The sequence below is a fragment of the Propithecus coquereli genome, unplaced genomic scaffold (genome assembly GCF_000956105.1).
Source record: "Propithecus coquereli isolate 6110/MARCELLA unplaced genomic scaffold, Pcoq_1.0 Scaffold118, whole genome shotgun sequence".
Taxonomy (NCBI): domain Eukaryota; kingdom Metazoa; phylum Chordata; class Mammalia; order Primates; family Indriidae; genus Propithecus; species Propithecus coquereli.
The window spans coordinates 2245043-2271126 of record NW_012135858.1 but is presented as its reverse complement, the minus strand read 5'-3'; the positions used below and the strand labels follow the sequence as shown (position 1 = coordinate 2271126).

General features: G+C 41.1%; 1 protein-coding gene across 1 annotated transcript in view; it reads right to left on the bottom strand.

Annotated features, from left to right (window-relative positions):
* Positions 1 to 26084, bottom strand: part of NEB (nebulin) — a 207647-nt gene that overhangs the window by 39545 nt on the left and 142018 nt on the right. The window contains 23 exon segments of the mRNA XM_012659396.1: positions 2853 to 2957; positions 3057 to 3158; positions 3395 to 3505; positions 4194 to 4304; positions 4394 to 4498; positions 5169 to 5273; positions 5694 to 5798; positions 7421 to 7525; positions 8870 to 8977; positions 9326 to 9430; positions 11814 to 11918; positions 13581 to 13685; positions 14693 to 14797; positions 15442 to 15546; positions 15706 to 15810; positions 17945 to 18049; positions 18289 to 18393; positions 19407 to 19511; positions 23495 to 23605; positions 24278 to 24376; positions 25033 to 25137; positions 25238 to 25342; positions 25912 to 26019. Coding sequence (XP_012514850.1) covers positions 2853 to 2957; positions 3057 to 3158; positions 3395 to 3505; positions 4194 to 4304; positions 4394 to 4498; positions 5169 to 5273; positions 5694 to 5798; positions 7421 to 7525; positions 8870 to 8977; positions 9326 to 9430; positions 11814 to 11918; positions 13581 to 13685; positions 14693 to 14797; positions 15442 to 15546; positions 15706 to 15810; positions 17945 to 18049; positions 18289 to 18393; positions 19407 to 19511; positions 23495 to 23605; positions 24278 to 24376; positions 25033 to 25137; positions 25238 to 25342; positions 25912 to 26019 — 2430 coding nt within the window.

Below are 26084 nucleotides of genomic sequence, written 5' to 3'. Positions count from 1 at the left end.
GGTGAGCTGGTGTCTAGACCAAAAGGCAACTTTTCCTAAGGGCTATAGAAACTCATAAGACTAGGGACTCTCCCAAGACCTGTGAAATGCAGAAAAGCAAAGTAAACCAGATGTACAGAGTCAGAGTGGGGAAGAAAAGAAGCAAAAGCCCATTGCGGGTGAGAATAAAATCCGCTTCTTTTAGAAGTATGCTAGAAGTCCTTCTTTCTGTTAGAAAAATAACTTGTTTCTGAATACATACTTATTTAAAGAGCAGCAATTCCATTGGTTCCACTTAAGTTTATTTTTCTTCTGTTCATTTCAAGTTGACTTAAATTTCCAAATTTTAATTGCAAAAAAGTTATGCATCCCCTCTCCATAAGCAAATGCAACCTGGCACAACTACTAATATGCATCTGAGTTTAGCATTTTTGGCCTTCCTTTTTTAGGAGATCTTAAAACTATTGCATTTTGAAAAGTAAGGACATGTATCAGATTCAGGACTCTGGGAATTCTTAGAACGGTATTGGACAAGACAGTAATGTAGTAAAACTTCATATAGCATTATGGGATTGTGGCACTATGGAATGGTGAAGGCTTTTTTTTCTTGTTAACTATGGAAGCTGAGAGGCAAGTGTGTGGTGACACGTATCAGCAAGTGGCAGTGCAGGCGTTTATAATCCCAGCAGGCTCAGATATTGGGCCTATTATGGATGTAGTGTAGGAAAGTGATTTTGACTAAATTATTCTTTCTAGAATTTAGTTATATTTAGACATCTAACATCTAATTGTTCAGCTCCTTTTCAGGGAATTGAGCTGTATATTGGTGCTTCTACAACTGAAGAGCAGTCCCAAGAATTAGAAAAACTATTAAAAGTTTATTTTGTTGATTCATAGTAGGCCTGAACTGAAAGACTATATTGAATACCAGTCTTAAGGTAAATAACTTCAGAAGAAGCAGAAGTTTTCTTTGTGTGGTTGGCGTGAAATTCTTAGTGTGTTTTCATTTCATCGTTCAAGTTGATCAGTGTCAGCAACCCAATGTGCATTGGGAGGCCATCTCCACGTCCAGTCTACCTTCCTATCCCAAGTAGTATGTTCCAGAGGGAAAGTTTCATGCAGGAAAAGAGGGGTGTGTGCAAAACTACATCCTTCGACAAATCTCCACAGCATTCTACACGTTCCAACACAAAATCAACAGAAAGGAGTGCAGCTTGGTCAGTCCCCTGACCAAGGCCAAGGAAATAGAAGAGAGAATAAGAGAAAGACAGAGATATTGGCTTGCTGGTCTCAGTCTTACATCACTGATGAGTACATTAATTTTCTTAAGATGCCTCATCATAGGGGTGTCATAAGATGCGGCGCCGTGCCCTCTCCTTTGGCCTTTGAGGTATTCCGCCTAGAGTATGCAGCAAGACAGCAAAGTCAGAATAGGGAGAGTCTACACAAGCTGGAACTTTCTTGGGCCAGGGGCCACACCATGAAGCTGTCAATCCCGAGGGAAATCTTCCACAGGAAGGGAACTCAGGAAGCTGAGCTCATGAAAGGATCTTCTTAGATTCCCTTCTCCATCCATAGGATTCACTTAGCATTAGAAATGGACCCTCTCAATTTTCAAAAACAGTGAAGTGTTCAAAATATCACCATCAAAGTCATTTCTTTGTTTTTAACTTGATAATGGTATGACTTTGGACATTTAAAAACATATTAAATTTTTTTACATTAATAAGTTCTTGTTACATTTCATTACTCTTAGAGATTCCTGTTTTTTTTTGTTGGTGAGCTCATATCTTGGTTTCAAATGCTTATACAATTCCATTAATTTATAATAAAAATATTGCATAGGAACACTAAATTCAAAAACTTTAAAAAATCATATTTGCTTGTTACCAGTCATCTGAATTTTTTGTCTTTTCATAATTCCGACTTGTTTTGTTACTTGACGTTATTAGTTTATATCTTCTAAAAGATTGGAATCCCGTGTTTGGTATTGTTGGAAAGTCAGTCACATACAACCACCAAATGTATCTCAAACGTATTTCTTCAAAAAAATACTTGAGAGAACAGACAAGGAAGAAGAAAGTAGGATCACTAAATTGGGAGAGAAGTAAGATATTCTTGATCTAAATTCCCATGGGACCAAACTTGCTCTCTGAAAGATCTGGTGGTAGATTATGGGGTCTCTGAGCTAAAGTCTGAAAATCTGTCATAATTTAAGGGGATTCCAGATAATTGATTCAACAAGGGAAATTAGGTAACGTGGTCATTGGGTTTGGGAAATACACTTCTGAGTCCATCTTCTTCTCAGTAATATGAAATCTGACAGAAGGAGGCATTCTCCCTCCAGCACCTGGCGCATACCTTGATCAAACACTTGTCACACCAAATTGTAATTATTTATCCATGGACAAATTGTCTGAAGACATCTGCTCATCCCTAGGCCCTAGCCCAGGGTGTCAATATAAATAGGTTGAATTTTTTTCATCTGGTTGGGTTCTAGAATTTAGAGTTTCATGACTCTTGCATGTTAACAAGTCTACCACAGACCTTCAGGTGTAATTCTTATTGCCTCGGGAGAGGGTCCAATAGGCCCTCATGAGCTGATGCTTTTATCACATGAAGATAGTTAAGCACACAGACACCTAGACAAATATCCATAAATGGAAACGTGGAGAACAAGAAAGGCCTTGATAGGTTGGAGAAGGTCCTCAGCACACTTTTCATGATATAACTTGTCAAAGCTCTGCAGTGCTACTAAAGACCCAGTATCTCTTTCATTGATAACATTGCTCTTTCATTCTGGGAATCACTTCTTACTGCAAGGTTTTGCAAATGCCCTCACAGTGGGGCTGCTGCCTGTCCATCTGCATTACCTGGCTGCTCAGCCTGGCTGCCTTCTTGGCCATTTCGATGTCTGGGCGACCGAGCATGCTCAACCCGTGGCTGCCCTCCTTTCGGTGCTTGGCTCTGTACTCCACCTGGATCAGACAAAACCAAAATGGGCAGTAGGTGATGGGTGCCTTGTACTACTTGGCAGTGACCATTGGGGACCGGGGACATTTTAACTACAACCTTACCTCACTGGCCTGTTTGGCTGCCTGCGTGGCTTTCTTGATGTCTGGCCGATCAGCCACCGTGGTGTAATGCAGGTTCTCTTTGGCATCTTTTCTGTAAGCGACCTTTATTGGGGAAGAAACATTTACTCACTTGACAGATATGCTATCTTTCCAAAAATCCTCATTAAGCACAAGCAACATTTTTCCTTAAAACCAAACCAATTCCCACCACTAAATTTTTTTAAACTACCAGATAAAGAACTTAGGGTGACCGGACCCTGGAATAATAAAAGCGTGCACCAATTTGGGATCCACTACTTCAAAGGGGCCCCTGAGAACGTCGAGAGGGGAAAACTCACGTCACTCTGCTTCTTGGCCACATCCATAGCATGTTTCACCTCTGGTGGCTCCAGCATAATGGAGTAGTTGGATTTTCCTTTCTCCTTGACAAACTTCTTTTTGTAATTTGTCTAAACAGAGCCAGAATTATTTATGTGAGCAGAGGAAGCTGGAAACAGAATTAGTTTACTTGAAGACGTCCATGGCTTCCCATTTTGGCATGAGTCTGGGATATAGATCTCTGACCTATATTCTAAGTTCTTCCTTGTCATTTCTGTGCTGGAACCCAACACTAGAACCACCCCACAATCTTTGGAGAACTGAGTATAAGCAAATTAAATTCTTACCATTACTACCTTTTAAAATTATATGGAACTATATGGGACTCATAAAATATAATATTAAATACCAGGATTACTACAGCATTATTGGTAAGGATAGAGTGGGCAGAGATTACTGAGGCACAAAGAGGTGATTTTACCTCTCTAAAATTGTTTAATAGTTTAATGATAGGAGAGGCCACACCAAATCAGCAATGTTTCTTCCTGCTATTAACACTAGGCTAGTAACATCTTATATTGCTAGATCACCTGTCCTATAGCAAAACTCACAACTGTCATAGTTGCCAGAGCTGGAAAGCCAATAAATATTGGATCCTTTTTTAAATGAGAGTTTCAGATTTCCATATAGGTATTGGTGGTAAGACTGAAGCCAAGAAAGGAGAGCATGGGTAAGGAAAAAGGCAGCTTGCAGTCTTTCATCGGATTCTACAGCAGGGTGGCATTGCTGCTGCCAAGCGTCCTGCGGCTGGTCACTTACGTCACTGACATGCTTGGTCACTTCCTTGACATGGACAGTGTCCCGGGTCTCTGGCAGGGTTGTGTAGGAACCCTGGGCTAAGCGCTTCTTGACGTAGTCCTTGTACTTGTTCTGGGGGATCCACAGAGAGCTTGTTAAGGTGTGTGCCCGGGGCATTAGCCCGGGACCGAAGGCAGAGCATATGGGCGCAGGGGGGTTACCTCGGACACCAGATTGCTGACAGTCTTTGCCAGGAGGATCTGAGGAGTGTCAGGCACAGCATGGCAGCTTCCTCGTTCCTTGACGTGTTTCTCTTTGTATTTCAGCTGTATGGGTGAAATTAAAAAAGCATTTATTTAGCTCTCCTGGGCATCCTGCATATTTTTATGCCCCCAAATCACTAGATTATAGCTGGGAGAACAGCATCATTGACAAGCAAGGAACGCTAAATTCAATAAAAGATCTGATGTTTGGAAATCTTGAGAAATATTCAAAGGGTGTTTTTCCTTATCTCTTGCAAGTTGTGGTTTTAATAACAATCAAAATGGATTTCATGATGAATATTTATACAGACAGATTTTAATTCAAAGCATTCTCAAATATGTCACTGATGCTACCATAAACCCTGGGAGGCATTATTATTCCTTCTTTACAGACGAAGAAGCTGTATGTAAAGGAAGAATATGGTCCTGCAGAGAACAAGTGATGAAGTGTAGAATCCACTGGGGCCTTCAGAGTCCTAATTCCTGGGGCGTGAACTATTTGTGCTGGTGGTACAGCACAAATCAAGAATTGTCACCTGGATTTACTGGCGCTTGCACGGTTGCTGTTTGACCACTGGTGTCTATGGAGGGCAAGGCCACATTGCAGGACCCACACCTAAACCCTGACAGAAGCAGCTCTCTTCTGTCCTTCCCTGGGTGTCCCTACGGACTGTGTCACGGAAGCGGTGGCCCTGCAAAAGGTTAGGCATCGCGGAAGGAAGTGGATACTTACATCGCTTTCTATTAAGGTGTTCTTGAGGGCCAGCACCGTGTTTTTATCATCCGTGACAGAAAGCTTGCAGCCCTTGAGGAACTCTCGGTCCAGCTTATATTCAAACTGTTGGGGAAGAAAGGCAGAGGAGGCGGGAGAAGGTCACAGGCTCAGGAGAAAGCTGGGCATTTGCTTAAACCCACAAGGAGTCCTCACAGGGGATGATGAGGACCTGCTACCAGAATGAGGGCTTCTTGACCCCTCATTGCACTCTGGGAGCCTCCTTCCCAGCCCAGCAGCCAGGACCTTGCCCTCCCTGTCCTGGTCGCCCCCCTGGCTCTGCACAGCCTCAGTGAGGACTCTGAGCCACTCGTGTCCTGGCCCAGCCGGGAGACAGCAGGCTCCCTGACCAGTTTTGCTTCCCGAGCTTGCCTTTCACTTCCCCAACCCTCCTCTCCTCCTTGGGTTTCAAATGAGCTTGGGTTAACCCCAAGACAGGGGTTATCATGAGTGATTATTTTATTTCTCAGATCTCTCCTGTCTTACGTCGCTTTGCTGCAGGGACGCCTTGGCGGCCTGGAGGAAGTCCGGTCGGTTTGGGGTCCACCTCCAGTGAGCTTTGTTGGCTTCATACTGCTTCTTGTAGTCCAGCTGTGTTCAGCAAGAGAGAAAGAAGTCACTTCATGAAGTAGGCTGAATTCACAAACACACATGGCCCAGAGGGACCCTTGTAGGCTAACACTCCACAAATCATGATTCTTCGTGCAAGAGGGAACCCCAGGTAAAATTGCTGTACAATTTATGCAGCTAGTCAGTCACTCAGAGGTCATCTGTTGGGATCTTTTGGTCCCAAAATCATGGCTAGAATTGTAAAAGGCCTCCAAGTGAAATGATCCTACAATCCTCCTCACTCTGCCGATTCAGGCGGATTACCTCCAGAATCAAGTATTTTTAATTTATAACTAAATTCAGGCTTCATTTTTTAAAATTATTAAACACTTCAGGTATTTATTTTCTGCCAACCACTTTTCTAAGTGCTTTACAAATTATAAAAATCAATTAAACAAATTATAAAATTAACTCATCTAATCTTCGTAACAATTACACAGAATAGGCAGCCGAGGAACTGCCTAGAAGGGTGAAGTAAGCCGCCCAAAGTGAGACAGCCAGCAAGTGGTGGCGCTGGGACTCGAACCCAGGCAGTCTGGCTTCAGAGGTGCTTGCATGCCCTCTAGGCTCATCCGGCCTGGAGAACTGGCTACCTTGGGCCAAATCTGAGCCACAGAATTGTATGTAATTGAATCTGAGAGTCCTTGGGAGAGGCCCTTACTATCAGGCACATTTTTTCCCCTTATCCTTTCTCTCTCTCTCTCTTTCTCTCTCTCTTTTATTGAGGCATAATTTATACACAATATAATGCACATGCTTTTATGTATACTATGTGATGAGTTTTTTCCCCATGTTATTGTGAAATTTTTCAAACACACAAAAGAATTGCCAGTATATTAACAAAGAATACCCAGACAACAACTTGGACTCTGTGAAACACGCTTTACTGCATTTGCTTTATGCCACCCACATCTATTCTTCTTCTATCCCTTTACCCATCCTCATTCCATCCTCAGGATAACTGCAAGCTACCTGGCAGCTTCTATAGGCTTTCGGTTTGCTGGCCCTAATAAATAGATGTTTCCTCTTGCACCAGTGGGCACTAGTTGGGTAATAATGCTTCATTGTACCAACAATTTTTTATATTTTTAAAGAAGTCAGTGCTCATCTTAATGCACAATATTTTTCTGTGGTTTAGGCTTTAAGATGCCCCACCCAAAGAAATGAGTCAGTGCAGGGGATATATGAGCAGGAAGAAGGTCCAGGTTAACTCCTGACAGCACCAAATGGCTCAATGTTTTCTCCTTCAGAAGAAGCAAGCTCTAGAGCTGGGGGCAGGAGGAGAGCACAGGGGAAGAGGATGAGATAGGCTGAGGCAACTTCCAAGATGCAATCTTCTTTTCAGAATTAAATGTCCTATTTCTCAGCCACCCACCCCGGAGGCTGAGTGGGAGTAACATCCGTGGCAGGGGGTGACGCCACCCTTGTTCTTCCCCATGATTCTCTGTGAGGAACATCTAGCATCACTACTCGTGCTCCTGGGACCTGGCTCTTGCTCCAGACCCACTAGAGCTCAATCATTTGAAAAGATGTGAAAGGAGGCCATGTGTCCCACAAAAGTTGATAAATGCCCCATCAGGCTTGGGGAAGTTTCTGGAACTTACGTTGGTGTTGACTTTGTAGGCGTCCTTGGCTGCTTTGATATGAACAGCATCTGGCTCAATGGTGCAGTTAGATTTATTTCTTTGGTAAACTTCTTTGTATTTCAGCTGTGGGAGGAAACACAGTGACAAGGTTAATTTTTTATAGCAGCATACTAAGTGTTTTAAAAAATAAGAAATTATGCATGACTATAGTGCACAATGCTCCTTAAGATAGAATTAAAAAAATCTGCTGTGAAGAAAGGATGCAGCTATACAGAGATGCACCTTTCTATCTCAGGTCTTCAAACCAGCTCCCCAGGGCACACCGACTGTGGTCACCAGTGTTGCCATGTAACTATATCCCCGAGCATGTGTGAAGGGCCAGTTGGATAGCTATCCATGCATGCTTTCCCTTTCCTAAATCAGAAAATCCTGAGTTCAGAACATCTTGAAAACCGCAGATGGAAGAGAAGCCTTCCCCCACCAGCTCACCGGGACAGAATTAGTCTTGCTCTCTTTCTATGTTCCCACAGCTCTAGCTGTTATCATGTCATGTTGTAATTATTTGTTTATCTGCCTATTCTTTCCATTAAGCTAAACCCCTTAGGGGCAAAGATTGTGTGTCATTCATCATCTCATTCCTAGTGTCAGGCACATGGAAACTCAATAAATATTTGATGAATGAATGAACCGATGGATGTCATCACTACTGTCATTGCTAGAGATGCACCTAGCAAGTTTGGGGCCGTGTGGGTTTGGATGGGAGGGAGAGGCACAGGAAGGCTTAGCTTCTGTAGGCCCAATAGGTGGTTTTCTCTCTCCTGGGCCTGGGCCTTCTAGCTTTACCCACTTTTGCTCCTCTTAAATTTCAGGGTCTTGTGACCCAGTCTGGGCCTTCTTACTCATTATTAGGGAAGGATTCTAGGTTTTAATGTGATTAAGGCCAAAGTAAACCATTCTAAGTACACTGTTTGGTTAGGAACCAAAGTATGGTTCTAAGCTATAGTAGGGTTTACTAAACTTATCATACGAATCACAATTTTCTGGGCTTCACCATAGACTTAGTTTACTAAATTACTAATCAGTATGTTTAGGGTAAAGGCCTGGAAATTAATATTTTTTTTTATCAGTGTCCCAGGATATGTTCAAGCCATGTGGAGGCCCCTCTGGGGAAATGCTCAAGGCATGTGAAGAGGCCACATGGAGGGGTTCCCATTTATACAACAGCCAAGCTCCCAGCCCACAGCCATGGGGATGAGCCACCTGGGATGTCCTGGCCCAGCTGAGCCTCAGCTGGACTACCCAGCTGTGCCCAGTCAACTCAGAATCACAGGCAAAATAGATGACTTATTTTAAGCCACTAAGTTTTAGGGTGGTTGTTACACAGGAATAGATCGTTGGACCATGGTTTGTTATATCACATTAGAAAGAGGCCAGGCCGAGAGGGACTGCAAACCATCTGGTACTTACATCACTGACTTCGTCTTTGACCTTGCGTACATGCAGCAACATGGGCGTGTCGTGGATTGTGGTGTAGCCTCTGGGTTTGGCCTTGTTGTATTCCAGTTTATAGAGTATCTGCGGGAGATTAAAAAGTAGAAAGACACAATGTCATGCTTCTCAATTGACAATACAAAAATATAAATACAAAGGGTTTCTTTTTTAGTGAATATAAAGGAAAGGGAATTCTGTAGATCCAACAGGTACTTTCGTACTCTCTGCTAGGGTCTCGGTGCTTGCCAATTTGGTGGGATCAATTCTTTATGGTACTAGAAGAAGGCTGTGCACAGCAGGACATTTAGCACCCCCTCCTTCCTCCCACTGATTGGCAGTGGTCTCCCAGACATTGTGACAATCCAAAACGCCCCTCCACATTTGCATATGCCTCCCAAGTTCGAGAATCTATTCAGTGTTTCTTGTACTTACATCACTGATTTGTTTGTTGACTTTTGTAGTACGCAGGTGTTCTGGAGTGTCCACAACCGAGGTAAATTTGTCCTTTGATTTTTCATAATTTTCCCTGTATTTGATCTAAATTGTGGAAGAGAAGAATGAGTTAACTCTGAGAAGTCAAATAGTGGGCTTTAAGAATCTCATTTTCCTCTCGAAATACCAAAGTGGGAGATGGTGTCATGGTAGCTTTGTCTTTAAATCCTAACTGGAAATGTTTAACATAAATTTGTATTTGATAGCAAAAGTGTAATGGAGTTTGTAGATAATGATAATGATAATTTCCAATACATTTTACACGCATGGAAACAGAGGCCCTGAGAAGTTACGAGACTGAATCCAGAGGACTAGAACTTTGATCTCTGTCTGACAAGGACTATTTCACTCACAATATACTGCATTGAATATGTACAGTCTCGTAAGGTGTTTTTCCATATCAAAGATGAAACAGAGATGTAAAATAATGAGTATATACAGTTTGAAGTGTTTATCTTTTTTTATGGGGGGCAGGGACTCACTCTGTCATCAGAGCTAGAGTGCAGTGGTGTTATCATAGCTCACAGCAACCTCAAATTCCTGGGCTCCAGGGTTCCTCCTGCCTCAGCCTCCAGAGCAACTGGGACTACAGGCACGAGCCACCATGCCCAGCAAATTTTTCTGTTTTTTTTTGTGGAGAGATAGGGTCTTGCTCATGCTCAGGCTAGTCTCGAACTTCTGGCCTCAAGAAATCCTCCCACCTTGGCCTCCCAAAGTGGTGTTTATCATTTTAAAAAAATGCATTTGTTTTTGTAATTTTCAAGTCAATTTTTTTTCATGCACATAAGCTGTTTCAAGCAGGACAGATACAGAGAGCACAACAAAATTTCATGCACAACTACCTGATGATCATATGAGGACAAAGGAGGAAGTTCAGGCAAATGGAATGTTTATAGGGAAAGCTTATCCTCCTCATTTCATGTGTTGATTTGATGACAAACCAAAACGATAAAACAAGTTGCTAATACAAAAGCTTGATTGAAAACTTTTTGGTCTGGGAAAATGGCATTTTATTAACATCGTATCTAGTACTTAACCAATTATCACTGTTTATTGCTTCTTCAAATTTACCTTTCAGCATGCGATGGAAAGTGTGTGCTTCGGCTGGCCTTGTAGGAAGGCAATGTTATCAGTGATACTGAGAACAAGTGTGTGTGGGAACAGATGGGCTAGAAATAACCTAGCAAGTCAGCATCGAACTCAAGAGGCACCATGAATATTTGCAACACTCAAAGAGCTGCACGTTAATCCACATCTCCTCAGTAGAGTGACAGTGATAATTGAACGATGGAAAAATTAGATGAAAATATTAAACATTCAGACCTTTTAAATGCTGTTGAATCTACTTAATATTCTCAGTCTCTAAGGAATCTATTTCTTTGAGGCAAATACTGAAAAATATAAATTAATGTTATACCAATTTGGAAATAATGTTTGAAAGAGTTAATGTTATTAGGAGTTCCAAAAGAGTCAGATGATGTACAGATGATGGCTGTCTCATCATCACCCTTGGCCACATTCCGAGTTCAGTTACAAGGAAAGAGTATTTATGAAGCCTTGTCATGTGAAACCAGCATGAGAATGGAGCAGGGAGAGGAAATCAATGAAAGCAGAAAAGGGAATGCACCCAAGGCTTCTAAACCTCCTTCTTCCCATCCCATCAGACATTACCTGGCTCCATATGTATGTATTGTAGAGAGCAGTCAATATATCTGGACGCAGAATTTCATTACATCCTTGTTTCAGAAGCGTCTTGGCACTAGATTTATATTTTCTCTGTCCATGCAAAGAGCAGTGAAGCACAAAAGAGACTTATGAAGACAGAAAAGAACATGGCGCTATATCCCACTCACCTCTGAGTGAAGAGATGTAGGCATACACGCTTTATGTACTCACATATATGTGTGGGTGAAGGCACCAAGTACATTACAATGCCAAGCAGAATGACTGCAGTACTTGCAGTCGATGATGCATAATCTTTGTGAATGGGGAATGATACAGCTAGTCTCGCTTACATTACCACCAAAATTGCTTTATAGGAAAGAAGACAGCTTTGGAATAAAAAAATACAGTAAAGAGTTGTGTCTTCTTTCTTTCCATCAATTTTTGTTTGCTTGTTTGTTTTTGGTTTTGCAACTCAATTTGCAGTTTACAGGTGCAGTATACAAACAGGTTCTCCGGAAGAAGAAGGGTAGGAGCACCCAGCTTTTCTTTGCATCTTCACCACAGCACAAGTGAGCACACAGAGCATGGACTGGCACACTCAAATAGCTCACGGGCTCTTTGGGTGGCTAGACAGATACTTTGAAACAGAACAGTCCAATATCATAGGCAGAACCTATGACATCCTTGCAGCAGACGGGACGACATCTCATGAGAAACCCGGAGCACATCCTGCCTGGGCCGTCAGCCAGCCCCATCACAGTACCTGACTGATCTGGTCGCCTGCGGTCTTAGCCAGCAGATGTCTAGGCTCATCCACTACCAGGTGGTATTTATCTTTCCGCTGCTCATAATCAGCTCTGTATTTTTTCTGCTCAAACATCATATCAAATTATAGCAAGAGTACAACTTCAAGGCTACATAGAAATGTCCCAAGGTAAACACTCCAGAGAGCAAGAAATATATCATTTCTAGAGTGGGCTCCCAAAGCACTCAGGGCAATAGAAACAGGGAAGCAAAGAGAGTCAGTGAAGGAAGATCACCCAGAGAGGGCTGGAACGTGGGATGGATCTGTTTTACACACTGAAATTAGAGTATCTTGTGTCTAAACATTGTCCATCTTTATATATGATGCCGTTAGCAATGTCAGGTTTTATGGTATCTTACACTGTATTTAAAATATGGTACTGAGAAGCTACAGGTTTACTTTCTAAGGCTTTGAGAAGCCAAAAGCATATCTGATGCTGAAACATTCATGGAAAAATTGTAATAGTTTTTTGATGCTAGTTAATTTATTTGATTATAAAAGAGACCTGGAAACCTTAGCAAAATAGAAGCAAAATATATCAAGACTGTCCTCCTAGGAAGCTATTGACAGCAATTCTTCAGAGTTGTCCAGCCTGGAAATCTACTGAAAATGAAATAGATCAAATTAACACATTAACTACCAGGTGAGTTGTATTTAACTCACGCTAGTTTTGAGCTTGGGGCCTCATGAAGCATATGAAACTCACACGTCTCTTCACCTTGGGAGCCATGAGAACTATTTTTCAAGTTGCATATAACTTATGCACAGAAAACAATAAAAAATAACAAATTTTCCATTAAATTAGAAAGGATCGTTTTGTTTTTGAAGCTTCTATTTTTGTAATAAAATACTGTGGTCCCAAGGAAAAAAAATTTTTTTCTAGTGTGGCAGTCAATGTGTTAAAAAACAACAAAAACAAATTTTAAAAAGTCATACATTTAAGTAAATATACCATCAGCTACATTTTCACTTTTACATATATTTATCTAATATTTACTAATATTCTAATATTATCTGTAAACTTACATAAATCTATGGAAAATTTGAAAATAGAAAATTAAATAAAATTTTAATTATGAAACCATCCAAACATTATAAAATCATCTAAATGTAAGTAAGTTCATAGCTTGTTTATTTCAGCCATCTTGAGCTAAATTTAACTTAAATTGTTGCAAAGATGGTTACAGGAAAGACCAGGGAAGATAAAAAGAAAAATTTTGGTGCAAATGGATAGGTCTGTGCACCTACATATGTAATAATAACAATGACAATACATTTGAATGCATGAATCACACTGTTCCCTTTGGGGTAACTGTTCTAACCACTGCCATTTTGGGGCCTTCATAGGGGATACTAAATTAATCTTGAACTTCTGGGTCTCCCAAATCTAAACAATATTATACATAATGAAGTTCAGCTGACAGTCAGCAAAATCTTTTCCTTCCTTGGTCTCGTCACCCACAGGGCTGTGCTACCCCATTAGTGCAAACAGGTACTGATGACTGTAGAATCCTCACACCACTCTAAATGGCCCCTTCACTTGTCTTATTCATGGTTTTGGCAGAGCCCATCAGACGGTGACATTATGGAGTCTTTCCAAATCTTTATTTTGAATGAATACTTAAAATGGCTTTCCTGTCATTCCGTGTTTTGGGCTTTAATCAAATAACTGTGTAGACTTCTTAAAGGAATTGAATAGGCTTAATTGGATCAGTTCATACATACCTCATTCATCAATTGAGTTGCGTACTTGAAATGCCTGTTGATTGGACAGTCGGCAACATACTTGAAATCTGACTTTGTCCTTTCAAATACCTCTTTATACTTATACTAGAGAAAACAGAATGCAGTTACTTGATAGCAGGCTATAATTATCTTAAACAATGAGACATACTATTCATCTTATCATATAATTGTGATAATTAATTCATAGAGCCAACAAGTATTTACTGTTTACTGTGTCTCCCAAGGCAATGAAGGGCACACCTGCCTAGATGTCTTAAAAACTAGCCCAAAAATACATACCAGAAAACACTTTCATGGAATGAATGTCAAATAGATATATTTTCCATATTAGGCAAAAATCTAAATCAATTTATTCTTTGTTTCTATATATTATGATTATTATTTTACTTTGAAGGTTATTTTCATGTGCACTTGAAGGCAGATTTTAGTCCATTAATTTGAATACAGGCTTCCAGTAATTAATCAGATAATCATAATCTTTTAGAGCAGGGGTGGGCGAACTATGACTCATCTAGCCCGCCACCTGTTTTTAAACAGCCACATGAGCTAAGAATGCTTTTTAAGGGGTTGGAACAAACAAAGAAGAATATGCACTAGAATGAATGTGACCCACAAAGTCTAAAATATTTACTATGTGGCACTTTTCAGAAAAAGTTTTCTGACTCCTATTTTAGAGCTCAAGGGAAGTGAATGGGACTGCTTTAGAAAATTTTGTAAACAGAATAATGAGGCCATAAAAGCTAAGTGATTTGCTGTGTCACACATTGTGGATTAAAATAACCTCACTTTATATTTGCTACCATATCAGCTGTAATGGGGTAAATCACCCAGAGACATTAATAGGGAGGGAATTCTGGAAGAGTCAGGAGGAGTTGTACTGAGATGACTTTTTATCAAATCAAATAAATGACTATAGTTAATGAGGTTAGTGCTAGAGAAATTTCTAAGGAGAGGGAACAATTCAGTATGTACTCTAAGGTCTAGAAGCCAGGATAGGGACAGAAATATGAAAGGTCATTTCCTCAGTGCTAATTCTCTGTGTGTACAGGTGTATGTTGAATGGATTGGCCATTCTCCTTGGGTATAGATACCTTGCTGTAGAGAGTCTTGTTCTTTTCAGCCAGGGTTAAGTCAGGGGTATCATAGGCATAGCAACCAATGCCTCTAAGCCAGGTCAAGTCTTCTTTATATTTTACCTGGGAGAAGAACATCATCAAAGAGTTTTAAGAAGCCATCCGCAAATAGCAGTAAGTTAGTATCTGTACAAGTGGAACAAATTGTAGCTTGGACCCATGATGTATATGAAATAATAAAGTACTAAAACACTTATTTTTAAAAAGTTTCTAGTAACACTGATTTCTGCTCATTGTATGGTGTATTGTTTGATAGGATATAGAAATTTCCATTTTTTTATTAATAATTCTAATGAAAGCAATTTGAGTTTAACAGGCATGCTTTCCCAGAAGGTATATCGCTAGGCTGGCAGCCATATTTCCATAGTGAGCTGAAATTTCTTTCTAAATAAGAATTGTTATGTCTTAATTGCTTCTGAAGTTGTTTCTTCAACAGACCAAAAATAGGTTATTTTCTATGAAGTATATCATTTCCGGTCCTGTAATAGGATATCGTACAGTTAGAAGACAAATCAGGTTTATAGATTCGAATATATTTTTCCCTCTCTCTAGTTGAAGTTCACTCATTTAGCAATTGAATTTAAAACATCCATACACAAACTCTAAAATCTAGCCAAGTGTCTCATCAGTTTTTATGTAGTGTTCGACTTTGTAACTCGTATGGGAATATGAATCCGTATGTGAAAACAGAAGATGCCCACACTCACATCGCTGACCGCGTCAGTGACTGCCCGGTGGTGGAAGTGCTCTGGGCGATCGGGAATGGACCTCCAGATTCCCAGCTGGCTCATGTAGTTCTCCTTGTATTTCACCTGTTAGAGAAGCACAAACACAGCTAGACAGCCTCACCCAACACTGATGTCAAAGCATCTACTTCTTTCCGGAGAATTTTAGAAAAGGCAGATTGCTTAAAAAAAAAAATTGCAATGGATTATAGAGCCCAACGCAAGTAGAAATACGCAGGGACGTACTTTACTGATGTCGTCTGTGACTTTGCGATGGTAAACGATGTCCAGAGCATCCTTCACAGTGTGGTATTTCCCTTTGGTCTTTTGAAACGTTTCTTTGTAGCGGAGCTGGAAAGAGAAAAGGCACATGGGTTATGGAAACTACCAAGGTAAATAACTGAGCTCCTCTAAGCTTGAACTTTCTTGAGTCATCTCTCTTAGGTTTTCCCATGAATACATTTAGGGAACATTAAAAAACTTATTTCAGATCCTGGAAGAGAAAAAGAATGTTAGAAAAAACTAATGAAATCCCAAGTATGGAGTTCAGTTATAATAATATCATAACTAACATAATTTTTATAATAATAATGTTTCAATCTTGGTTCATGGGTTATAACAAATCTACAATAAGGTGTTAAAAATAGAAAATCTGAGTGTAGGATATGTGAGAACACTGCATTACCTTTGCCACTTTTCTGTAAATTTAAGACTACTTAAGACAAAGTTTATTTACATGTAAAACATAAACCAAAAACTCATGTCAGAGTAGAAAAGACCCAAACATAACTTTGTTGAGTCCAAGACATACTAATGTACATGGCAAGGGAAAAAGATTTAGCTTGTAACTCTTGGCATTAAAATGCCTTCTCCACGCTAACCAGTCTTAAAAATTTACCAGTCTTAAAAATTTATTCATTATAATCTTTATTTTTGTGATATTTCAAGAGAAAACAGCTCTGATATTAACCTAAGATTCATCTCATCTGCACAAGATGGGTGCTTCTCTGAGCAGCTTATTTTCAACCTTAAACAGTTCTCTTCCTTTTGGATAGCTGAGCAAACACATAACAAAAGATGTCTTTCTCTGACTTCGTCATTTTGTTTTTTAGATGGACAATCTCATAAAATTGCCTAGATTTACTTATGCGGACAGCCACAATGGATACACCGAATTTAATGCCAGATACCCCCTTGTTACATGAAAGTATTTTAAAGATTAGGGTTATCAGAATCGGCATTGATAAATCCCCAGGGATAGGGTTGTGCAGTGGGGCATTATGAGCCCAGGGGCCAATTTCACTGAGTGGCCACCCCTGAAAGAGGCAAATTAAGCTTCGTTCTAATTAATATTCAACAGTAACCCTGAAGCGATAAAGACAGGGACATCACACAAAGACTAATAACATCCTAGGGGACAGATTTTGAGGGGAGTACATGACTTTCTCAGCTTATATTTTAAGCACTAACTGGCCATTGCCTCTTTCCAATTAGTAGGCTCCCCTCTGCTCCAAATTTCTGACAAAGTTTTGGAAATGAGATATCGTTCTAATTTGCTGTATCCCCTCACATTCCTGCTTAGGGCTCACTGCCGTTACCTTAAAATGCCTTGAGACCCTCGAGCTGTGCTGCTAAGTTGAGGGGGTAATGGAGTGGCTGGAGCTTCTGGCTCAGTTTAAGTCCCAATGTGTCCACCCCTCTAGGGGTTCTGGTTCTGGTCACGGGTATGGGGAACTCCTGGTTGGGCTCTAAGACATGAAACTGGTGAGGACTGGCCATCTATCCTGGGTCGACTAATTTTACATCTTCATTAACAGATAATCTCATTACTGTTAAAAGGCAGTCTTATCCTTGAGATCATGTTATATGTGAAATGAAAGTCTGTCCCTCCCAATTCTAACTACTGTGTCATGCATCATTCTCGTGATCTATATTTAAGCAATTAAGAGAAGAAAGGGAACAAACATTTTCTGAGTGTCAACTAAGAGCCCAGTGGTGTGCTAAGAACATCACACATGTTATCTTGTTTAGTCTTATTTAATTATCATGATCCTCACCCTCATTCTCTATATAAGAAAAGAGGCTCAGAAAAATTAGACACATTATATAGAATCATACAGCAGGCAAGTGACAGCATCAGGATTTTAATCTGTCTGGATGACTCTAAGACCATGATTTTATGGATAAGTAAATTAGTTTTCAAGTGTCCCTAGAACATGCTACCACAGAATTACAAGGAAAGGGTCGTATTTTTGCCCAGGAGAGAACTGAGAAGAATAGGCTTCTACCATCTCTCAGTTACTTTGCCTGACTGGTACTGTTTGGGCCAGTTTTTTTTTCTTTGAAAAAAAATCGTGTTTTTTTTTCCTGATCCATGTTGTGGGCCATCACTTTGAACCATGGATATGACTGAGATATCTTATTTTTCTTAGGCACTTCAACCTCAGCTCTCCCTACCACACAGAAGAAAAGGAAGAGTGCGTACATCGCTGGCGTTCCAGTAAGCCTTCTTGGCTCTGATGAGGATTGGTGTGTCTGGAACCGGGGTGTACTTGTCCTTCATCTTTTCATATTGAATCTTGTACTTGGTCTAAGAAATACAAAGAGACAAACTTAAGTTCAAGTGTTTCATCCCTCTCAATTCACAACCAAGTCCCAGATCTAGTGGAGGGACACAGTGTATCACAATCTTAAAGAATAGCTTTGCCTTCTGTGTTTTGATGACTCTGAGCACAAGGAAGGAACTCTCAGATCAGAGGTAGCAGACCAAAGTTTTAACAAAGTATTTTTTCTTTAACCCAGTGACTCAGCGATGAACTCCCATCTTACCTCACTGACCATGTCCTTCACGTGTTTGGCGTGCTTCAAGGCTGTGGTCTGGTTTCCAGCATGGTGATGAGGTCTCTCTTTGGTGGCAAGTTCAACATACAGATACTGAATAATAAGAGAATAAGGTGAGATGTTACAGAGGTAAAGCATTTTGTCTCCGGTATTCACTCCTCTTCATTCATTTCTAACCTTTCAATAAGAGGGGCTTGTCTGCTTGTTGTCCTGGTTTTTTGTTTGTTTGCTTGTTTGTTTTTTGTCATATGTGTTTTTGTTCATTTGTTTCTCTCTGTGACTCACATTTGAAAGCACATAAACATGTTCCAGTTATCTAATATTCTTACTACTGAGGCTGGTCCCATCTAAACTCACATGATAAAAAATGTCGACAGAAGAGTGAGGTTTCCCATAGATCCCTCAACATATTTTCTCCCCATTTTTGCCTGAATGCATGAAATGTGGTTTCATTTCTCTGTGGATAACAGACAGATCTATGGAATGATCAAGCAATAATTTTCACTACTTGGAGTCCACAGACCATGCATCCAATGACAAAAGTTATATAGCACTTAGAAAAGAAGACATGGCATCTCTTGTTTGGGTAAAACATAACCGTGATTATGATGGCCCAAAAGAAAACTTCTTTTTTCTTCTTCTTCTTTTTTTTTTTTTTTTTTGGAGAGAAGGTCTTGCTCTGTTGGACAGCCTGGAGTGCCATGGCATAATCATAGCTCACTGCAGGTTTGAACTCCTGGGTTCAAGTGATCCTCCCACCTCAGCCTCCCTGGTAGCAGGGACTATAGGCATTTGTCACCACATCCAGATAATTTTTTAATTTTTTGTATGGATGGGGTCTCACTATGTTGTCCAGGGTTGTCTCGAACTCCTGGCTTGAAGCGATCCTCCTGCCTCAGCCTCCTAAAGTGCTCGGATTATAGGCATGAGCCGCTGCACCAGGCCAGAAAACTGCTTTTTGAAGTGGAATGTTAATGAGCATGAGGCTACAACAAGGACAACCAAGTGTGCAAGTCTGCGACTGGCCAGGAGAGGCCAGGTACACATAACCAGCCTGTGATGCCAGCGTGGCAGGTTTATGCACCTGCGTTAGCAAATGAGCTTACCTGACTCTGAAGCTTCTGCCCTCGCTTGGCTCTTAAAAGATCAGGAGTATCAGGAACTGAAGTGAAGATTGACTTCTGCTTCTTGCCTGCAGCTCTGTACACGAGCTAGACATAAACCAAGTCATCACCATCATTTCTGCTTTATTGACATGTTATGTTCCCTGCAGATACCTTTATTGCTTACTGATAGCCAATCTTTTATTTACCTCCTCAGCCCTCTTTTTCTTTTTTCCCTTGTACCAAAACAAGGGACATTCTCTAGCCTGTCCAGAATTTAAGCTTCCTGCTGTGTGCTTGCTCCCATTGTCAGTTCTCTCTTCTAGAACCCTGTTCTGGCAATTACCCCCTTCCCCTCCATACCTTCGACCTTTCCTGTTTTTCCAGCCCTCTCTCTTCATCTGCAGACGGACTCAAGTCCCTTCATTAAACCTTTTCTAACCTCTAGCTTCCTTCCTTTCTTTCCCATCCAAGCTGCCTATGTGTTTCTTTGTTTCCTCTTTTTTGATTAATTTCTCAAGACCACAGTTTGGCCCTACCCAACCACATCTATGAACTCACTCTCATTGAGACTACTATAAACTGTGATTGCCAAACACAAGAACACTTCTCTTTAGCAAACTGAAACTGCTCAGTGTTCCATTTTTTAAAAACTCCTTTCTCTGGCTTCCATCCCACCCTTCTCCCTGTGTTTCTAGGCGCTCCCCCTCAGCCTCCCACTACAGTCCTGCCCTGCCCCAAAGGCTGCTGTTAGCAGGAGCTGAGTTTCACCCTATGTGTTCTCCTCAGGTGTCCCTGTCTTCACCCATGGCCTCAACCACCGCTTTGAGATTCACGGCTTTCAAATCTACATATCCTGTGACCCAAATTTTCCACAACTGTCTGAATCTGGGTGATTTATCATGTTCAATGTAGAGCTCTTTATATGAACCCCATCTCCTGCCCAAATCTGCTTCTTGTCCTATTTTTCTCTGTTTTGCTAAATGACTCCTTGATCTCCCAGTTACCCAGGCGAGAAACTTGGGGAATCATCCTAGCTGTCTCCTTCATCCCCACATCACAATGGTCGCGAGGCCTGGCTCCTAACCCTGTGATGTTCCTGAAATCCATCCTTCTCGTCCTTTTCCACCACCACGTTCAGCCTTTTGTCTTGTTTATTTCCTACACGGCCTAAAGCACTCCTAAAGCACCTTCTCAGTTCCTCGACTGGACTGCTCCCCGTGTCTCACCCGCAAGTCTGAGAGACAGTTTTCTTAACATTCAGATCTGACCTGCTTAGAAATAATTCTTCAATGATTTTTTATAAAGCCCAAGATCACTGACATAATACCTACAAGTCTTTACAACCTGGCCCAACCCATGTTCCTAGCTTCATTTTCCAACATTCTTCTACACTCCACTTGTGTAATTTAAACTATTCCCAGTTCCTAGAACTCATTATAGCCATTTTCACGTACTGTCCTTCTTGCCTAGAATGTTCTCTCTCTTATCTGCTTGGAAAACTTCTAGAGTCCATGCTGTCTTGATTATTCCTGTAAGACACCATTTATCACATTGACGTCTGTTCCTTCTCCCAGACTAGGGGCCACGGGATGTAGCAGCTCAGCTCTGCAATCCGTTCATCACCAAGAGCTTAGGCAAGGGCCCGAAAAATAGTAGTCCCCTAATATATGTTGAGGGAATTTAATATAATATGACAAACTAGAAAGAACAAATGGATACCAAATAAATTCTTATCATAGATAAAAATACCAGTTGAACAATTAAAATGTAAGAAGTAAATATTATGTATGTATATACATTTATGTACATGTCAATTTTTTAAAATCCAAATTATATACAACTGCAAGTTAAAACAAAATGTAGCTCATATGTTTGGGGCTTTTTTTTTCTTTCTTTTTTTGATTTTTTATTGAAAGGAAGGAGATAAATTAAATGAAAATTTCATCCTTCTTCCAGGCTAAATTTTGAGTAAAGCAAATCAACAAACTCATAGAATCTTACAGTTAAAAGGAGTCCAGATAATCCTCTAATACAATTCTATACCTTAGGAAATTGGAGTGCTGAAGTTATGAATTATATAAGATCATACAGCTAATCAGAAGTAAATCTGGGACTAACACCCAATTCTCCCAAGCCATTACTTTTTATTTTATTTTATTTTATTTTATTTATTTTTAGAGACAGGATCTCGCTACATTGCCCAGGCTTTACTTGAACTCCTGAGCTCAAGTGATCCTCCCACCTCAGCCTCCCAAGTAGCTGGGACTACAGGCACACACCACCACACCAGCCTCCCAAGTAGCTGGGACTACAGGCACACACCAATGCATCTGCCTTGTGCTGTGACATTTCTGTAATTCTCTTTGTATTATATTTCCCCTGGACTTAGGTATGCACTGTGTATGCTTCTTGGGACAACATCCCTGCTCCCTAGTACTACAAATGTATGTATGTCATGAGTATCTACAATTCAAAGACAACTCAGAAGTCAATAACTTGAACTTCTTTTGGCTACCAAACTTTTTACTAAGTCAGTGTGTTTCCCAAACTTTCCTGATGCTAAAAATCCCTGAAGGTCTTTACCAAAAATAGATTCGTAGGCTTTAACTCAGCCCTTCTGAATACAGGGGAGCGGCGTGGACCAGCATTTGATCAAGCCCGGGTCATTCTTACAGAGGCAGATGTGGCGGAAACTGCACTACTGAAAAACATCCATCCTTCTTCCCCAGTGCTGATGTGCAACACGCACAGAATACACCAGGAATTGGAAAGAGGAGACACTAAAGCTTTAGATAATTCTGAACTCAGAAAGCCAAGAGAAGTAAAGGTAGTTCAGAGATATCTTTACTCTGAAACACTATGTTACCAAACAATTTTTTTTTTTTATTATTTGGTAGCGGAAGGGGAAAGGTGATACAGTGCCAATACTGGCTGCGAGTTAGAATCTCTATGAAGCATCCAAAAGCTCACAGATGCCCAGACACAGAGGATCAGAGTCTGGTATGGAACTCGGGGTCAGAGCCCTCTCAGGGGTAGTTTCAAGTATTCCACAGGTGACTCCCAGACACAGAGTGGAGAGGTGCAAGCTCCCTGGGATAAAAGGAGCATAAGTGTTCCTGTCTGATTGCAAACACCACTTGAAATAACACGGGGAAGCTTTTAGGAAAGCAGGTGGGCTCAGTGCAGCATTTGATGCAGAGAATGGTGAAGAATTAATCATCCTCTGACTCTGGCCCACTAAGAGCATCGGAAGCTGCATATCCCCTCCACTGAGGGCAACATTTGGGGTTCCAGGGCATCTTCAAGTCTAAGAGCATAAAGTTCTTCATCAGCAGCCATCAGAGCTATTCAGAATGACAGGGTGGTCTGCGGCCACGCTCAGCTGGGTGAAACCACAGTACAGACTGCTGGCAGAGTGAGAAGGGACAACTGACCCATGAGAAAAGCAACCGTTTACATGTGTGGAACACACTTACCTTTGCAAAGCACATTGAGTCACTGGCAAACATGGGCATCTATTATGGCCAAGACACTATGGGTCACATGTGTAGATAAGATGGGGCTCAATCCTCAAGGAACTGACTGTCTAGGTGACAGGATCAGATCTATACAGAGATAACTGCCTGAGCCTCAGTGCCAGGCAGGCAGATGAAAATGAAAGTAAGTAGTTCGGAATTTACTGGGCAGGCAGTAGAGCAGGGAGCCACTGAAGACTTTTCAAATGGCACTGCCACGATTAGGGTTCCTCAGAGCAGGGATGAAAGACAAATATAATTTTTAAATAAGTTCAGTTTGGAGACTATAACAATAGGGTAATAAAAGGACTTTCTGATCTATAAAATCATATAAAACCTCTCATCAGCCTTACTCGTTGGAAGGGCAAGTATCAATATCCTCATGATACCAAAAGGGGACATAATAAGTAAACTGATTCAAAGTGTGGCCCACAGTGAAGGGCAGAGGAGAAATCTTTTACCAGCTGTAGTTGCCTGAAAAATGATCACTAGAGGAACTAAGAACTTTTTTGAGTAATTCAGTTCATGCTGGTCAATTTGATTGACTTGTAGTGACAGGTAAACCACCCTTACCTCACTCAGGTGTGTCTTCAGTTCCTGCACTTTCCTGTATTCTGGAGTGTCAAGCACCACTTTGTATTTGTCTCGCATCTTCCTTGCATTATCAGTGTACAAGTAATTAGACTTAAAAAAAAAACCAACAAAAATACAAGTTAATTAATCCTTTAAGGAATTGCATGTCACATTGTCTTTCAAATGGGTGATGTGTGCAAGCTGAGCATGTCCTTCATGTGTCCTAGGTGTCTTTCTAGGCAGAAACAAAAACAATTATCATTTAACTAAGCTCATCACCATTTTTTTTTTTTTTGAGTCAGAGTCTCACTGTGTTGCCCAGGCTAGAGTGCCGTGGCATCATCCTCGCTCACAGCAACCTCAAACTCCTGGGCTCAAGCGATCCTCTTGCCTCAGCTTCCCGAGTAGCTGGGACTACAGGCATGCGCCACCATGCCTGGCTAATTTTTTCTATATATTTTTAGTTGTCCAATTAATTTCTTTCTATTTTTAGCTCTTGCTCAGGCTGGTTTCGAACTCCTGAGCTCAAACAATCCGCCCGTCTCGGCCTCCCAGAGAGCTAGGATTACAGGCGTGAGCCACCGCGCCCAGCTGCTCATCACCTTTTATAGCAGGCACAGATCATCTTAAGTAGGTCATGACCTGCTCAAGTGGGTTAATGGTAAATTTCCTCTTAAAAGTAGTTGCAGGCTACGATTCTTTCTGCCCAGGCCCTGGAGGCCTGGGATGGAGTCCCTGGCAGCCGTGCAGAGGTAACTACGTGTTGTGAAGACATGCACTCACCCAGAGCTTCCGCAGGTGCCGGGAGCGGACCATGTCAGGAGTGTCATACAGGAAGCAGCCGAGCCCCTTCAGGACCTGCAAGTCCTCTTTGTACTTAATCTGTGGGGAAGACACAGAAATATAGCTGGTCATGAGCGAATGTAAATCAGGACAGAGCAGCAACACTTCCGTATTGATCTGTCTTTCATTTTGGTTCAACACATCCACCCTGCACTCCTGGTTTACTTGCACTCACGTAAATCACAGGCTCTTTCATTTCAGTCTCTAACCCTGAGCTGAGGAGATAACACTGCTATTCTTTTATTATTATCAGATTGATGGGAGAAGAGCACAGATTGAATGGAGGCCTTTTTGGAGGAGGAAACATTCCAGGAAAATTTTTTAAAATGGCAGCAGGAAGTTACTAAAGGAGCTGGGAGTAGGGGTGAGCGAGAGAAAAATACCAAACATGACCTACGCCAGAGGCCACTTAGGGAGTAAGGAGGTGGAATGATTCAGTGTGGACTGTAGAATGGTGGTCATTAAACGATCAAGAGTGGTGGCCATTCTTGTCTTCCCCAAGTCCTCTTACCACTGTTTCCATAGCTAGAGAATTGTGGCGTCCTCCTCCCACACCACCTCACCTCCGAGCTGTCTACTTAGTTCAGAAGTTCTCAATGGAAAAGGTTGTTCAAAAATCAGTGGTCGTTTTAAATGCTGAAAGCAAGACTGCCTCCTGGTAAGACTCCTCCAGAAAGACCCTGTGAGATGCTTACGTCACTGGTGATGTCTCCCACGTAGCGGCAGTGGAGCACTTGGGGTGTGTATGGCAGGGAGATCATGTGGCCCTGCATCCTGAAGAAGTCTGATTTGTAGATCAACTAAAGGAAAAAAAATATCCAGAGACACACACATTAGAGACCGAATGATTGACTTTCATCCCTGAGCTCCACAGCCTGCCTCTCCTAAGAGCGTACCCACCTCGCTGACAGCCTCCTGTGTCTTCTTGACTTGGCGGATTTCAGGTGTGTCGGGAGTTGTATGAATCTTGTCTTTCAGTTTGTGGTACAATTCTCGATACAGTCTCTACATTGGAGGAAAAAACCATTCCAGGTGCTTAGCAGAGTTGATGAGGGCATCTACCGATTACTTAACAATCAAATATTTTACATAAAGAAGCAGGATAGGAAATATGGATATAGAAAATGCTTGAGATTAGGGGGAAAAAAAGAGAAAATGATACTATTTCATATAGTTAAAGAATCCTGAGCACGAAGCCTTCCACTTTCTATCGGACGGTTGCAGGGTGGATCAGGTATACAAACCAATAGTTAATGTAGAAAATCAAGGTCATGAGTCAGATTAAAATGCAACCTTATTAAAGATTTTTAAATACAAATGTCAAAAGAAGGAAATATTTCTCTAGAAAATTTTTGCATCATAACCTATGGAACTGAGTTGCTGCAATGGCATTACCAAATACAGAAAAACACTGCCAAGGGATACCAGTATCAAAATGACGACAAAAGGACCCTCTTACTCCTTGCTGATGTGTAAGTTCACAGCTGAAATATAATTAATTCTTAATGCACTTCAAACAAAGCTATGGTCTTTGAAACTCAATATGTCTCCCAGAGAATAAGCATGCCTGGTACCTCACTGGTGACATTGTTGACTCTCCGGACATGGACAAATGGAACATCTTTGGGGCCAAGTGTATACCCATTTGCCTTGATGTGTTCATAGACTTCTTTGTACTTGAACTGCAAAAGCAAAGTCAGAATGAAATCAATTATGGGTAAACAAAGAGCAACACTGCATTTTCCAA